This window comes from Orbicella faveolata, unplaced genomic scaffold (assembly GCF_042242905.1).
Source record: "Orbicella faveolata isolate gen_17 unplaced genomic scaffold, um_ofav_v1 contig_25, whole genome shotgun sequence".
NCBI classification, from domain to species: Eukaryota; Metazoa; Cnidaria; class Anthozoa; order Scleractinia; family Merulinidae; genus Orbicella; species Orbicella faveolata.
The window spans coordinates 1972501-1989989 of NW_028301553.1; the positions used below are offsets into that span (position 1 = coordinate 1972501).

Sequence of the window (17489 nt, forward strand, 5' to 3'; positions counted from 1 at the left end):
CCCACTCAAACTAAGTTGTATAAGCCTAGGGCATACTACCAGAATTTAAAGATAAATTATTTAACTGGACCTAGACTTAAATTATGTGTTTGTGTTATTGAAGTGTTGTTTTTTTTTAATTTTAATGTGCCTCAGGCTGGCATTTGCGGCAAGTGACAGACCTGGTGACAGCATTCAACCTCTTATTGTGTTGTGTGGCCTATGTACACAGACAATTCTTCAAACAGCAACCCACAGGTTATCATGATTGTAATTACATACATGTATGTGTAGCTGCGCCAGGTCATAGAATCCATAGGCATGCTGGTCTAAACTGTGAATAAGCTGTTTAAAGTTCTTCCAGGCTAGTCAGGGTCCTTGTCATACTGTTATTAGGCAAACTATTTCACACTCACACCATAAAAATGTTGGTTAAAAGCCACCCCTTCCCCTGCATTAGCTTTAGTTGAAAGTTCAATACCCACTCCAATACCCAGAATAGAAATATGGTCTATTAGAGATGGTCAATCTTTTTTTCTATTTTTCATTTATTCAAACACAGGTCTCTTGGAGACAAATGGAATTCTGGTTAGAGTCTTTATTTTCTTTCTCGTGTTATCAATGATTATTCCTTTGATTCTGCATAATGTATTATTGTTTATTCCACTCAGAGTATGTATGTATATGTTGCCATGTAATTTGCATGTTTTAATTCTGTCTCTAGGAACATGGGATTCTTCCAGATCTTTGCCAAGAGTCAAATGTTCCTTACTCCGAGGTATGCACATACATGCAATAAGTGCATTTTGGTCAACTGCTGTCAATGAAGTGTCATGATCCTGTTACAAGCTGTAGCTTTTTATTAATTACATCCATGATTTTAATGGCTTGAAAATTGCCATCTGGATCAGAGTGGTTTTAAGAAATACACCAAAAACTAACAATAATTGTTATTGAATTCTTACTCAAAATGATTGAGATTTGCTTGGGTAAATGGATAAGTGCTAGTTTTCATCTCTGCTTATCACTACAAGTAAGGTTCCTTGACTATCGCAAAGGTCACATTCATGAGGTGAAGTGTGACTGTTGACCATGTTTTATTGCAAGATGACTTTGTCTGTTTGCAGAGGTTTTCACTGTGTTAACCCAGTAGTTAGTATTACTCCAAAGTGTTTTCCACCTACACTGTACGTGTACAGTACATGTAGTGGAGGCATGGTGGTCAAGTGTCGATTGATACTCTCAATTAACAACACTTGATCGATATCTCAATTGACACTTGATGGACATCTTGATTGATACTTGGTCAACACTGGGTTAACATGTCAGTGGACACTGATTGACACTCAGTCAATGGAGATGTAGATTGACTGTCAATCAAGTATCAATCAAGGGTATCAACGGAGGATATTGATTGGCACTCCACCACAGATGCCTATAGTACACATGATCACATTCTAGCCCTGTTTGAACAAAAGTCAACCAAATGCACAAGTGTAAAACAATGATTATTTTTATATTGATTTAGGTGAATGCAATATACACAGAGTACTTTCAACCATTTCTTGAGAGCTGTTGTGAGGTAAAACACCTACTGTTAAGCTGAAGTCATATATGATTACTGTGTACAATTTGTATGTACAATAATATTTTAATGTTTTCAATCTGTGATATGGGGCCATAAATTATCTTATTTTACAATGATTATAATAATAATTACAATTGTTAATTAGTTATTGATTAATCATTATTTAACTATCAGATTCCATCATTAGCTTGAGAGTCCTGTCTGCTTTTAGATTTCATCAAATGATTTCTAAGTGCTCTTCATATGTCACTTGTGAGAAGGGCAGTATGGCCTGAATGGAGTAATACCAACAAAGTTAATAACATTGCAGTCTGTTGAGTTATCAACTGAACACGATAGTACACTAACCTCAAGTTATGTACACTTGACAGTGTCCTCCAGCGTACAGTCTTAGGCCTACATGTAGATTAAGCAGCAAACTTCAAATGACTAAAAAAAGCTATTATTTTTGCATATTAACCTTAGATTCAAGTCATGTAATGTTCAACGTTTGATCATCAATGTATGGTTCTTATACCACTGACAGTACCTTTTAAGTTTGATCTTCTTCTTTCTTTTCATTTTTTAGAGTAACACAAAAGACTTACTCAATGTAAGTATTGTAAAGCACACAAAGTACTGGACATCATGTACAATACATGTATACTCTGTGCACAGCTTTTTTTTTCAGGCTCTCTCTGAGAATTAATTGCTCAATCATTCAGTTTTTAAAGGGTGGTTGAGACATGTGCTGTTACTGTGTCACACCCATTTGCATCAATATGAACAGGACTGTAGCGTCAGTGGCCTCATGAGCTGAGCCTATCATGTTACATGTGTGCATTTCTGGCACAGCATTGATCCAAATGTCTTACTTGACAGTCATGCCAAAGTCAAACTTAAAATACATCAAGTGAATACGGGAGAATGATAATGCTAATAAAAGTATATTTGAACCAATCTTCGACTGGTCTGACTTGATCTGTGTTTGTGTACACGTCCAGGTGAATGACTTAAATTCCATGTATGAAGATATTTATGACAAGTCTAGAGACGTTGATGAGAGAGACTTCCTTGACAGAGATGGCTACTTGTGGATACCGTTTGATGAAACAGACAGTGTGGGAAATTTTGATGGAGGTGTAGCTAACTCATCTGTGCATGATGAACCCCAGTATACAACTGGAGCTTCAACAACTCGCACAACACCGACAGAATCAAGGTAATATGGGCCAGAGGACAGCTTAACCAGGGTTGACACAATATTTTGAAGTCAGCAGCTTTATGTTGGCTTGACTCTCTTGACTCTTCTTTGCCCCTCGAGGAGCAAACCACTCAACCACCTGAGAAGTTTGCTTGTACATGTAGTATGTCTTTTACCTCATATACAACTCAGAGTACAGTACAACTCAACTTGGACCCATACTATGATCTGTTCACAAATTGCTAGCCCAGGCCTGTAATGTGCTTGTATTATCACATTACTGATTGTGCTTGCTTGTTTTCCATTTTAGAGGGCCTTGTCTATCAGGTCCGTCATCTCTCACTGATTTAAGAGCTACACTTGAGGAGGCCAGGTACAGTGATATAAAAAATAAATAAAATAAATATACATTTATTTACCTTCAGCAGTGTGTATAGCACAAAGGCTAGCGGGTCTCACCAAACAACTGAAACAAATAATTCAAGTTGAACATAACATTGTTAAGAATCCAGCTGGCCGGAGGCAAATCAGTTGGCTATTTACAAGCATGGCCAAGGATTTGAACTCGGGGCTACCGTGAAACAAATCCAGGTAGTGGTTAGAGTGGGACTCGAACCCGAGACCGCTGGATTGCAAGTCCCATGTGCTAACCAACTCGGCCATGCTGCCTCCTTAACTCAATAAACTTATGGTTTCAATTGCTGAACCAAATTCTCATAAGAAACTCAAAAGAAAATGTATCATAATGGTAGAATCTAGTGTAAACGGAAACTGGGAAATTGCCGGACAATGCATCCAAAACACGGAGGGGTTTCCTACAAGAGAGTAGCATCCCACCCAGGTAAATAACTACAGAACTTTATAACTCTACTATCCTAGGTGCTCTGCCTGAGTTATGTCTTAAATGTGGTGGACTCGTAAGTCATCTATGCTTGTAGACAATCTAAACCTTTTAATAGCGAGTTTAAGAAACCACGACTCTGACTCTGAGGACAACGTCGATTAAAATATAAATTTACATTTTACCTACATGTATGAATCTTACAATACTCTTAAGTCATTTACTTTGTTTATCACTATCACGAAAAACAAACTCCGGAACACAGGGAAAAATTTGAAATAGAAATTTTAAAAAATAGCTGTTGTGGTTCACATTCTCCAGACAATGCAGAATTTGGTCATTTCATGTTGTTTTTGCAGAGGATGACAAAGAAATGTATCAAGAATTATAACACACGTGCACAGCCATTGTTCTCCTCGCTAAACCTTTTGTTTAGCGACATTGCTGTTGCCCTCATGATTTTCTCCAACTCCCTAATGTATCCCCAATAACATTCACAATACTGAACAACAATGTAGAAGTGTCATTTAATTATCAATGCTACACCAAGGCTGATCATGCTGATTAATACTCTTTTTTGCTTCTTACTGGTAGCCATATGCCAAGTCAGGAGCTCATAAGATTTTGGCATGTGAGTACAATTTTATTAATGTACATTTTGTTTCAGTCTGTACTTAAGCAAAGAATAATTCTTTGGAGTAACAGGATTAGAACATGATGCTAATCCTGAGATTTGAAGACCTATCAAAGAACTTGTTTCTCTGTATCAAAATCAAATTACAAGAAAAATAAGTTGTTAGATGTTTTCTGTATTCCATGTGTTCCACTACTCCAGCCCAATTATCCAAATTTCCTAGTCATTCTGGACGGCAAAAGAACTCACTTGCACTTTGCATTTGAACTGTCTTAACAACTTAATCCTTCCATTAGTTCAGAGCTCGATCAATGTTGCAACCACTGGGATCACCAATGCGACCAAATTTTTTTCATTGGCAACTAACTTTCCACACTTCTCAATGAAAGCTGGAGACTGACAACATAGGGGTCAACCGGCCCTAAGGTTTTTCCTGAAAGTCGAGCCCTGTAGTTTGGCTCAGCCATTAATTAATTTGGATGTAAACAGTTTTTTATTTATTGTTTTATTATAATAGTGGTTTTCTTTCTCTTTTAGTGTTGTCAAAGAAATCCTCAAAACTGTATACAGTCACAACTAATTGGTGAGGACTGTACATAATTATAATTTTTTTAATTCTATAATTTTGACCTCTGTAAATATTGTACGTTCAACGGAATTCATGTTCATTTTTCAGCTGTCCAGGATTGTTTTATAAAAAGTTTTAATGATGCCGCAGTTAGTGAAGACAGTAATATTTCAATTCAGGTAAATATTTTAGTATTTTGAAATATTTGTTAACAGAAAAGAAATTGATTTTTGATCTTAAGGCACCTGTGATTCACTGCACTGTAACTGCATATATGATGGAACGTTACCAGGTCCTTTTGCAAACTCCCAGGACTTCCAAGGAGCCAATGGAAGCATTGTGCAAACCTTTGACATCCACATTACTATTAAACTGTGTACTGATTGAAACATTCTACCCAACAATCACACTCAAGCGATCATCATGCTTTACATAAAATCAATTTGTAAAGTTGACGGTTAGCTGCTATCCTTGGAGTTGTTCAAGTTAACCAAAGTAATATTCCTTTGCAGATTTTTGTCCTAACAAAGAAGCTGTATTATAGAGTAATGGAAGCCATGCTGTTAGCGGTGAGCTAATGATTATTTTATTTTGAAGTGGTACTAAAAATTAAGCATAAGTTATAAAAGATTAATTTGAATTTGTCAAAAACCAGAAGCGATTCACAACTCCAGACATTATTGAACTCTTCTTGTTGAAATGCAGCAGTGCTTGTCCCATAATTTCCAAGTGGTCCAAAGAACACTGGCCAGGCCTGGGCTCTTGGTTGTAGTATACTATATTGGCTTTTTGGTTGTAGTATTGGTTTCCTTTAATTCTAAGGAGGGAAAAATGTTGAGAAAGAAGAAAAAAATAGGAGGAGATTTTTTTAGTTAACTTTTCAAATTTTGTGTACACATTACCTTTCAGGAGGAGAAAAGATTATCTTGCAGTGATTTCAGGTAATGCTTATTGTTAAATTGGGAGGTGCAGTGGCCTCATGGTTAATGTGCTCGTCCCCGGAACGAGCAGTCCGGGTTCAAGCCCTGGCCAGGGAGACGGTGTTGTGTTCTTGGGCAAGACACTTAACTCTCACAGTGCCTCTCTCTACTTAGGAGTATAAATGGGTACCGCCAAATTATTGGGGAAACCTTACAAATTGCGGGGGAGTGACCTGCAATGGACTAGCATCCCGTCCAGGGGGAGTAGAAATACTCCTAGCCGCTTCATGCTACAGAAACCGGGATAAGCTCGGGCAGCTATGAGCCATCAGCTCCAAGGCTTCACTTTACTCTACTTTATTGTTAAATTACAGAGATCTACTTATGATTTTCTCTTCTATAACGGTGATAAAGACTAACTTGGTTACTTTTGCTTAATTTTTTCAGTGCTTTGCTCAACAGTAAGGCATTTCACATTTCTCTCATGGCCTGCTCACTTGAAGTGGTAATGGCTGAAAAAGGACTTCCATGTATGTCACTTTTTTGCGTGTGTGTAGCTGCATAATTTATGTTTTAAAGCACTGGTACAATAGTGGTCTTCTTTGTGGAATGGTGAAGTATTTCATTGTAACTCCATCATATAACGATTGATCCCAGGCATCTGTTGAAATGGCTTTCTTTGGGCAATTTAGGCATCAATGGTTTTGTTTGGGCACTGAAAAAAGTGATCAAATAAATCATGTATGTATGTATGTATGTATGTATGTATGTATGTATGTATGTATGTATGTATGTATGTATGTATGTATGTATGTATGTATGTATGTATGTATGTATGTATGTATGTATGTATGTATGTATGTATGTATGTATGTATGTATGTATGTATGTATGTATGTATGTATGTATGTATGTATGTATGTATGTATGTATGTATGTATGTATGTATGTATGTATGTATGTATGTATGTATGTATGTATGTATGTATGTATGTATGTATGTATGTATGTATGTATGTATGTATGTATGTATGTATGTATGTATGTATGTATGTATGTATGTATGTATGTAACAGTCAGACATTGGCCGACCAAAATTTGCTTGTGTCCGACGAAATCCCAGCTGTGGTCAGACATGATGTCTGGACAATTTTTTTGTATCGTAAATTGTGGTACGATAAGGATGAACAAAAATCTACCCTGCGTAAATCTTACTTTTTTGGTGATGTCCGACCACAATTTGTCGACCAAGATGGTGTCTTAGTAGGACATATGTCCTTTCACGAGAAAACAGTTATTTGCGGCCCTGAAGTGATGACGATTTTTAGCTTTCAGGCAGATGACCACCAAAATTCCATTTTGACGCTTGTAGCAAAGAAACAATCTGTTAGTTTAATTTGTTCTTTTGGTCTCATTTTCAAAACTTTCCTTTTCAGGGCCAACTCTAGCATTTCCTTGGATTCTCAGAATTTTGAATTTGGAGGTAACTTCAAAGATTATTCAGTCACAATTCATTTTGCAGTGGTGTGGGTTTAGTAACTAATTGATCATACTTAATCTGGGAAAATTGAATAGTTTATTAAGTCAGATTAATGAACGTTTCTTCATAACTGACTAAAGTTATTTGACATTTCAGGCATTTGATTTTTTTAAAGTCATAGAAAGTTTTATTCTTCACGAGCCACTTCTTGGCAGCAATTTAATGAAGGTGAGTCAAGGCCGTGGTACATTTGTGGTATACTGTACTCTGTTTCGTCTGGATTCGTGCACTACCAGTATAACTTGAGATTTTTTGAAACCAACCGTTCATCTTGATATTTTTCAGCATTTAAATAGGATTGAGGAGCAAGTATTAGAGAGTTTGGCTTGGACAACAGTAAGTGAGATAAAAGCCGGTGAGGCGTTTTTCTTTTTTTTTTACGAAAAACGTAAGTGTGGGAACCACAATTTAGCAGTGTTCTGATAATGGAGGCTACCTCACGTGACAAATTACTAAGACAAATTCTGGTGATTTGGTAAGACTCGTATCTATTGACTCGTTAGAATTCCTTGATACCTCACCATTCTGGAGCCCCAAGTAACCATATCTGATAATTAGTTGACTACGAACCCTATAGAAAGTAAAATTATCCATGGTTTAACATGTTATTACACAACGTTGTACGTGGTCTGTTAGTATATTGCCAATTGCATTTTTATGTCCATACGCCTACATTTTATTCCAGGGTTCGCCACTTCTGACAGCACTGGAGGCTTTCTACCCGCACTCTGATCCAGCAACAATGTAAGTACTTGGGGGTTGAGGGCACTGCAAGGCAATAATATTATTAGTAATATTATTAGTTTGTATTTTTAAGTAAATGTCTGTCCTTTATAGAGCCAATAAGCTCAACAGGCCAGTATTTACTCTCGGTTTCTGTACTTTGAAGCGGCAAGGTGTAGGTTGCATGTTCGGTAACTCCTCAGCATTGTGTCAAGCTGCCTCAGGTTACGCTGTCTGGAGAAAGGGACTGAACAGCAAAGTGTTTTAGACGAGCCAAGGGCACGGCGCCCACGAGAACACCCCTTCTCGTCCATGTCACATTTTTTGTGTTGGCGTTCACGCTCGTCAGGCCCTAAGAGAAAAGGTCGACTGCAAGTAAGTAGTCCACGCACTCAAAGCCTCACACAATAACCCTGGGCAGCGCTCTGACACGTATCACTAAACATGGGGCCGTCATGTCTTCCACACTCTACGCGTTAATTAATTGGTATTACTGTCGCATACGAACGTCTTTTGTCTAATGAGCAAAAAAGCACAAAATCCTTTTACTTCTCCAAATTCTTTTACTTTACTTTCATTGTCAGGTTACTGACAGATGTAGGAGACGAAGATGTTTTGATGTTTGTGTCTTTGTACTTCCATTTTTTACACTAAAATAACATGTTCCATGTTGTTGTAACATTCTCATCTTCTCATCTGTGTTTAGCAACTCTGGTCAACAGCGAAAGAAATCCCAGCCTCTAAATCTGTTCTTAAGAAAAGGTTAGTTTCAAGATACTAGTTATTTAGGTGCTTCTCAGTGTTGATACAATCATCACCTTATGTCTGGCCCCCATAAGACACGCCATTACTGGGATCCAGGAGTGGAAATCAAGATGGTATGCTTTTAGAAGACGTTTTCTGAGATGTACATTAATAACTAGTAAATTAGCTGAACTAACCATGAGCCGTAACTCAGTGGCTGGTTCGCTTGACCGCTATCTCAGATTTCATTGGCTTGAAGCATGTTGGACACTGAGATTTTTCTTTGCTCCACAAACGTGACATGATGGAAATTATATACATCAATCTTGCCTACCTGCTTGTGACGATGTTGATTTGTTTTCTTTTTTATCATGTTTTTTTGCTTGTTTCCTTTTTCGGCAGTGAACCAGCTGGCTTACAATCGTTTAACATCGCTTTGCAATAAACTTGAAGTAGACGATGAACTGGTGAGTGTTGGACAATAGTGCACGTGCGTTGTAAATCTTTGTACATTTCTTTGCCGTCCTCTGCAAAACAACAAGTTGAACGTAAAATGACTTTACTTTTGGAATTTGACGCTGGCATTACATGTTTAACCTGAACAAGTTCTGAGACCAATAGGTGCAATAAACAGATCTGGACAATTGCAAAATTTGAAGGTACAAATATAAATTCACTCTTTTTTGGCGTTGTCCTCGGGGTCGCCCTCGTCAGTATTTGAGCTCCCTATTAAATGTGACTAGACGTAGTAGAACCTTTGTTTTTGGTAGCTTTGTGAATGACAGCAGAGTACGAACTGCCCTTGTGTTCAGGATATCATTTTATTCATGTCATTGTCTGTGTTTTAGCGAGGTCACATGTGGACGTGCTTGGAGCAGTCACTAAGACTTCACTGGCAGTTGATGAAGGACCGGCATTTGGACCAGGTATGACAGGCTCTTGTGGGAGGCGCGGTGGCCTCATGGTTAGTGCGCTCGTCTCCGGAGCGAGCGGGCCGGGCTTGAGTCCTGGCCGGGGACACGGTGTTGTGTTCTTAGGCAAGACACCTAACTCTCACAGTGGCTCTCTCCACCCAGGAGTATAAATGGGTACCGGCAAATTGTTGGGGAAACCTAACAATTTGCGGGGAGTGACCTGGGATGGACTAGCATCCCGTCCAGGGAGAGTAGAAATACTCCTTGCCGCTTCATGCTACAGAAACCGGGATAAGCTCCGGCAGCTATGAGCCATCGGCTCCAAGGCTTCACACATAACAGGCTTTTTAATGCATTCTACAGCTCAGCACCTCCACGTGTGCACCCCTGCCATGATGATCCTTAGGTGTCTCCATTCACGAGTTTTGACAATGTCTTACATTGTGATAAACCAACCTTGTACATATTTTTTCACTGGCCTGAACAGTGCCAATCATTGATAGAAAGACCCAACATGCTTCCAGCCACTTCACTCGAGCTAGAACCCCCTGTGTACTTCAACATTCATTCGATAAGGCTTTCTAATCAGTGTTCACAACTCTTCCAAAAAAGTAGTTTCTGTTAATGGAAGATGATTGTTATTTTCTGATTACAGATGCTTTTGTGTGCAGTGTATGCTGTCTCCAAGGTTGTGGGTAAAGAGATTCAGTTTAAACAGATCGTTTCATCGTACAAAGGTCTTCCTTTTGCATGTGCGCAGGTGAGTTATGATCTATGATCTGCATTAGTATTCTTCAATCTCTCGTTCGTGCATTTGTTAAACCGTATAGCTTTACCTCGATTAATATACCCCCCCCCCCCTGCTTTGGTGGAAATATTTGAATTCTCTCAAACAATCTTCCTCCATTCTCACTCCGTCCCCATAAGTAATTTCCAAATGTACTTGTATTTGACCTTCTCGTTTATTCTGTGGAGCTCTGTAATTAGCGCGTAAAAAATACTCCCGTTCTTTTAACGAAACACATATCCGTTTCCTGGATTCTCTTTCTGATAACCTCGGCGTCGCCTTCATTGCTATCTTCTGCCACTTAAGAATGTGCAGACGGCGCTGGTTCTAGAAGACGGGGGCCCGTATTAAAAGACTCAGCAAAGAGCGCAAGACACAAAAGGCCCATATTCACCCTTCCGTTAAAAGGAAAAGGACAAGGCCATTCGTCGCTTCTCCTTCATTCTTTTACCCTATACCCTTCTGAGCTCATAGAGAGCGTTAATAATTTTGTTGTTCTTGTCTTTCAACAGGTGTACAGGGGAACTGCTGGTAAAGAACAAGACTCCATCATTGGATTCTACAACAAGGTGTACATGGTCGCCATGAAGTCAATTATTCTACTATTCGCACCAAACAAGGTGAGGCAGCTTATTGTACAGTTGAATCATATTTCTTCTCACTGATTGTTGTGGACCCTGTTTTTCTACACTCAGAATGGTAAGTGCCTTTTTCCGTGGAATTTCCATGTTCGAGAATATACTAAACTCGTGATTTTCAGCAGTGTATCGGTGCTGATAAGCCACATGACTTATGCTCATGGAAATAAGCTGACGTGCTGACTTCAATTCGCTTGTGTGCAACGTTCTGATTGGATTATAAGAATTCCAACTCCCCCTATGTTTCTGCGGGGATTTATTATCAAAAACGGCCAAGAAGAACACGCCCTTTATCGTGTTATCGTGTTAAAAGTCCTATCTTTTTCGTTGTAGAATCCGCCTGTTTCCCCTGCTCCCAAGAGTTCAATGAGGTATGTAGGTTAAAAACCATTGATAATTCACATGCAGATGCAAACATAAGTTGCAATACTTCAAGTAAGGCAGCATGTTTTTAACGATTTAAACTCGACGATATAAGGGGAAAATAATGACTTTTTCCAGTGTACACGATGATGATATTTGCATCAGGAAAGGAAAGTTTTCATTTGTTCATTCATTTGTTCATTCGTTCTTATTAGTTTGCTTTTTTTCTTGGTCAGTCGTTCGTTCTTTTGTTCCTTTGTTTGCCTGCCTCTTCAGCCTTTGTATCTCGCTCACTTTCTTACTTGCTTTCCTTTTGGTTGGCGGGACATTCGTTTGTTTGTTTTGTTTGTTTGTTTGCCGTCGTGCTTGAATCATTTGACATATGTATCAGTTACTGTTGAGGTAGCAGTGACACGGTGTAATTGTTAACGCCTCAATAGGATTCCTGGGAAAAAGAATTTTTACTTGTCTCCTTTGCGAAACTCTCCAAGTGAAACGTTGACACCAAAATCAAGGTGAGTAAGGAACAAGAATATTAATCATCACTTGAAAAAACGTTTCGGACGATTTTAATTTCGGACGAAGAAAAGCGTCCGAAAATAAAACTGTCCGAAATTTTTAAGCGTCCGCAACATATCCAGTTCCAAAGCTCTCGGTTTCCTTTGGTGAGCGAACTCTGATTAAGAAACTGCTTAGATCAGTAACGGCTTTTTAGGATGTGTTATTTTCTCGTCGGTGTAAACTAAATGTATGGCAACTAATGTAATCAACTTGGTATTCTCATTCTTCAGTACATTGTTTGACATGAAATTATTGAATCATCAGTTGCGTTTTCTCGATGTTGTAAACCCTTAGCCGTAACTCGGCCTTAACTTTGGTATCAAACTTTGAATAGAAAAATTGTACCCAAACTGAAGATGTTTTTTTTTATTTGTCTCATTGTAGGTCATTGTACAGCTTCGGGGAGTCCCCAGGGGTAAGTTGTTTGAATGTAATATCATGGTTGCTCGCCATTTACAAAAATATGTTTTAATTGAACGTGTCGCGAAGAACCTATGGTCGTGAAAACCGAAAGGCGTGGCCGGATAAGCCGTGCAAAATATTCTCACCGGTGAATGGAACACGAATTTCTATTCGTAATGTTCTAACCAGGAAAACGGTCCTTCCTTTGTAGGAGTCTTTTAAGTCGAGGAATTTTCCAGTGGAGCGAATTAAAAAAGCGTTTGCCATTGCCATTTTTCTTCGAACCGAAATTTCCGTAATTTTTCACCAAATGTGAAGCACCCCATGTGGTTAATATACAGGGCTGGGTTGTTCGGAAGGCGGTCAGCGCTAATCCAGGATTAACAGGTAAACGACGTATTAATTTTTCTAGTATAAAAATGTTTTTCACTGCTTATGTTTTGTGTAGTTTGAGATTATTCAAACTCAAAACTGAAGGACAAACAATATCAACAGAAAACCTTACCGAAAAGTTAAAACTGAAATCAGAATTTTCTCTAATCCTGGGTTAGCTTAATTGGGTTTTGAACAATCCGGCCCAGATGAACATTTTTTAGTACACGAAACATAACCTACAGTTCATTCAATGATGTGTGGCCATTCTTGGCTTTATAAGGAATGGTATCCAGCAATTTTTAAGGGAAAACTGAAGAAAAGAAGCTCTTTCAAAAATGTGTCCTGTTCATAACAATGTTGCAGGACAAACTGTGAGCTCTGTTTACTTTTTCTCTTCTTCATTCGTCCACTGTTCCTGTCCTAATTTCATGTTTTTGTCTTTGTTTTTGTCGTTTAGTCTGGTGACCGCGAGAGCCTTTCCAGAATCAATGCGTCAATGCGAGCAGCGGTGCACAGTCCACCCAAGCTTCCTCAGAAACGATTACGCTTCGATGACTGTGACACATCCCAACCCGGTCCAGTCCTCACTAACGGCCACTCAACTGAGAGGAAGACTGGGTCACTTGAGAACGGATCAAATGGTTCAAACGATGAGGCCGAGCAAGAATCTGAAAGACCGGAGCAGAGTTGACACATGAGAATATCGCGACAGATTTAAGTCTGTATATAAAATCGTAACTTTATCACTACTGGTTTCAACGTATTTATCATTTTGACTTCGAGAAATGACACTCGTATTTTGGAAACTTGACATGTTCTCTGTCCGACATATAAATATAACGGTATTACTCAATGAACCTCGATTCATGGAAGAACCGGGCCATGTGGCAAATTGACAGAAATGTCTCGATTCTGATTGTTAAATGATGACTTCATCCAAAGGAATAGAAATTGCGTGTTAAACGCACATGTATTTCATTGGAAAGAATTTTAATATTAATTAAATCAAGGGAATTTGCATGCTGCAAATATTTCGGGTGGGCCAGGAAACAGGATTTATTAGAAGAGGAAATTCGTTATAACGGGGTTAGTTTTCCAGCCCTTTGTGGTCGCTGTTGGTGATTAGGGTTTCATTTATGTGTTTTTTTAACCTTTTTTTTTTTTCCGTTCTTTCTTCTTTACACCCAACATCTGTCCGGCTCTTTTCATCAGGAGATTACAACTTGGCTTGAATTGCAAGTAGAATAGATTTAGTCGTTGAAGTAAAGGTCTTCGTCCTTGAGCTCTCCGAGTGAACCCTCCATTGTTGATCCAATTATATATTTTTACTGAAACTGATTTTTATTATTCCCAAGATATGATTGTTCTATTCCTTGGATCTATTTTGTAAAATAATAGAACTGCATAAGCGGTATTTCCCATCTCGTTATGGAGGTAAAAGTCGCGAGATATGCGCTTGTCTTGATTGCCAAAGTAATTTATCATTTGGACAAGACAGGAAGTAATTTTTACCTCGGACGAGATGGAGTTGATGTTGAGAAATTACAAGGATGAGTTTTAACGTGAAATAACTAAATGTATTTATACTTGGCAGCTTTATTTTAACTTGATGTTGTCAAACACTCGAATTAAGTAGTGAACTATATATTAACAGAGGTGTACAAGAGTTGTTCTTTGCATGTTGTGGTGTACATTTTTTTTAATGAAAGTGTCTGCTGTTTTTGATGGGAAACACGAAAAGCTATCAACTTTCAAGGCCTTCCCTCTCTCAACTAGCAGTATGAAATAATAGGTGCTGGTAGACTAGTTAGAGCGACCAGAAAAAATGCTGACGGGGAGGGTGGGAATGCGATGACGTACCATCCAAGAGCTAGGACACATCATTCTTTAGCTGCTTCATGTAATTACAGGGGATAAGCACTTGTGGTAGGGTACTTTGATCCTTCAAGGGATGGCCGACATGCGCCGCATTGAATAACTACTTTTTTACTTTCCCCATACATTTTGCCGCACATGTCAATGTCCTATACAACGCATGGAGCTGCGAGTGAACCGGCAGGGCACAGAAAAGTGCTGTGTCCCTGTGCGCTTCCGCGTACCACCCGAACACTTACTCACACACAAGCTCTATTAAACGATGCAAATAACAAAGACATTCCAGATAAAGCCTGGTGTCCAGTTAGTTGATAATTCCAGAGCTGGGCATGAGCACATGTGACCCACAATGCATGTAATGGAGTAGGGCACGTAGCACCCGGTGTGGTCTGTCCCTATCTCATGGGTTGGTGCTTCACAAGGAGTAAATCTCACTGCACCTTTTCCCCTTGGACAGAATTGCCCAAGAAAAATGACTGACTGACTATGACTATGACTATGACTATGACTATGACTATGACTATGACTATGACTATGACTATGACTATGACTATGACTATGACTATGACTATGACTATGACTATGACTATGACTATGACTATGACTATGACTATGACTATGACTGACTATGACTATGACTATGACTATGACTGACTATGACTATGACTATGACTATGACTATGACTATGACTATGACTATGACGAAGGTGAAGTGCGCCTCCTAGACGTTTGAGAGACAATTAACTTCATACTCGTTAGGAAGGAAGGGAGGACTCCTAAAATCTTGTCTAACGTTAAATACCGCAGGGTTAAGTGTTATCATTAGAACATCTTCAAATTAAAGGAAATCTCCAAACACTAGAGGCACTGGATGATGTAATTCAAGAGTTTTTATTGGCTTAGCCTTGATTGTATATGAGCAGTTATACCATGCTCTACGAATATTGTACGCGTAATTTTGGGGGACGTTTTTATTTTTATTTTAGTTTAGTTTTCTGTATTTTGGAGGCGTTTTTAACAAAACAATTATTCCACTGGCTCTTGTGGAATTACGATTATAGCCAACTCGGCGTTAGGCGCGTCGTTCGCTATCTACCATCTCATATCCAACGCGCGCTCGTGGAATAATTGTTAAGTACGGGAACAAAGATATATGAAGATTTGTTTGAAAACGACGCCCTAGAAGACAGACTAAGACCAATTTGAGCTACATGTAGCGAAGGTTACCAGACGCATCTTCGACAATTTTAAAATGACTGTTGTCATTACATACAATCATCTGTAAAGGATAACTATACAATGATGATCTCCACTGATAGCCAATGCTCTTTGTATAATCCGGCAAAATATATATATGGGTTATTGACCAAGTGTGAGGTCAAGATGGCTGGATATTGGCCAAGTTCTTTTTTTGCGTGTTTATGGACCGAGACGGAGTCAAGGTCCATAAACACGCAAAAAGAGAACGAGGCCAATATAAGCAATCTTGACCGAACAAGTTGGGTCAATAAAGGAGTTATTATATGGCTTTCGGAGAAATTTTTCTTGCGGGACACGGCGGGTAGTCCCGAGCGGACAAGATAGCTCCATCTTGCCCGCTCGGGTAGCCAATCACAACGCAGGATTTGATTCATCTTGCCCGCTCACGGAGCTAGCCATACAATAGAAAAAATAATCCGGTTTCGACGGGGAGCACTAATGAATCAATGAGGAGTACTGAATGCACTCATGGGTTCGAATCCTGGACTCGGCCTGGTATAAACTGTACTGAGGGTTTTTCTTTGGGTTCGGTTTTCCTCCCTCGACATGAACTAAGTCTCCCGGGAAATTCTAATTCGATGATCTCGATGTATTGACACGTTATAACTGTTAAATACTCCCACTCAAAAGTTACATTTTTTCTTAAATTAACTGTCGTTGAAATAATTCTATTTTACCATACACTGAGGTCTAAACAAATTACTTGAGCGTAGTCTCTCGCGCGGGGTTTCACGTTGAACTGAGAGATTGTGAGAACGTTACGACTGAAGCGTAAGCATAACGGAAGTCAGGTCGCCCACAATAAAGCGCACGGTAGTGAGCACGCGCACAACACAAGCTTAAGCACGAGTAGAACAAACGTTTTTCTTCTTCTTGTGCTTGTCGCATCTGTCAAGACTTGGGGTCCGTTCCTGCCTCGTGTCCTGTTTGTCCTTTATTTTGTTCTTCGCTACTGGTCGCTTTTATTGGTTTTATCGCACGAAGTTTTCCTGTTGTCTTGTTTTTCATGTTGTTCATGTTGTGTTTCATGTTGCTTGTTTGTCCTTTGCTGTCTGTAACCCGTGATGTGCAATTTTTAGGAGGCGGAGTTCGATTTCTCGGCGAAGCTAGTGGGCGATATGGTTATCCCTCATCTGGTCCAATCTCTTCGGGGATGGACGACACTGTAGGTCGGCAGGCATTGCACCGCCCACTAGGGGACCTGACCGTCCACCTTAAACACAAAACACTTAAGTGAACGAGTGTACTGCACGAGGGACCCACGCAAAATACGCAATTCATTGCGTGCAAATTAAACATATTTTCTTTCTTGTATGCTGTATCAGGTTCCAATGTGGACGGAAAAAAGACAGTGGGCGCGGGTCTGTAATATTTATTTTGTTTTTATTTAAAACGAAAACGTATCCATGACCGAAATGCAGATTTCCTGTGATGTCAGGTAAATGACAAATTGCAATTTAACCGCGTGGGCGTGCATCGTTTAAAATGCGTCAAACCTACGTCTCAACAATTTATCTCGATCTCCGTCACCCCTGGTCTCAACCCCTTTTAATTTTCATAAATAATGAACGATTATTTCGTCAGTTTTCACCTT

At 39.2% G+C, this 17489-nt stretch overlaps 1 protein-coding gene across 3 annotated transcripts in view; it reads left to right on the top strand.

Moving 5' to 3' along the window:
• The window catches only part of LOC110040041 (retinoblastoma-associated protein-like), a 30475-nt gene extending 16051 nt beyond the window's left edge, over window positions 1-14424 (top strand). For all 3 annotated transcript variants that reach the window (XM_089293101.1, XM_089293099.1, XM_089293100.1), the window contains exons 8-33: window positions 136-237; window positions 542-567; window positions 704-757; window positions 1508-1561; window positions 2136-2159; window positions 2551-2768; window positions 3061-3123; window positions 4186-4222; window positions 4763-4808; window positions 4902-4972; window positions 5306-5362; window positions 5703-5734; window positions 6161-6243; window positions 7150-7196; window positions 7350-7421; window positions 7539-7589; window positions 7939-7997; window positions 8683-8738; window positions 9123-9187; window positions 9569-9646; window positions 10290-10394; window positions 10934-11041; window positions 11393-11430; window positions 11863-11937; window positions 12368-12398; window positions 13218-14424. In XM_089293101.1, coding sequence (XP_089149227.1) covers window positions 136-237; window positions 542-567; window positions 704-757; window positions 1508-1561; window positions 2136-2159; window positions 2551-2768; window positions 3061-3123; window positions 4186-4222; window positions 4763-4808; window positions 4902-4972; window positions 5306-5362; window positions 5703-5734; window positions 6161-6243; window positions 7150-7196; window positions 7350-7421; window positions 7539-7589; window positions 7939-7997; window positions 8683-8738; window positions 9123-9187; window positions 9569-9646; window positions 10290-10394; window positions 10934-11041; window positions 11393-11430; window positions 11863-11937; window positions 12368-12398; window positions 13218-13451 — 1886 coding nt within the window. In that variant the 3' untranslated portion in view covers window positions 13452-14424. The remainder of the gene's footprint in view (window positions 1-135; window positions 238-541; window positions 568-703; window positions 758-1507; window positions 1562-2135; window positions 2160-2550; window positions 2769-3060; window positions 3124-4185; window positions 4223-4762; window positions 4809-4901; window positions 4973-5305; window positions 5363-5702; window positions 5735-6160; window positions 6244-7149; window positions 7197-7349; window positions 7422-7538; window positions 7590-7938; window positions 7998-8682; window positions 8739-9122; window positions 9188-9568; window positions 9647-10289; window positions 10395-10933; window positions 11042-11392; window positions 11431-11862; window positions 11938-12367; window positions 12399-13217) is intronic.
• The last annotated feature ends 3065 nt before the right edge of the window (window positions 14425-17489 follow it).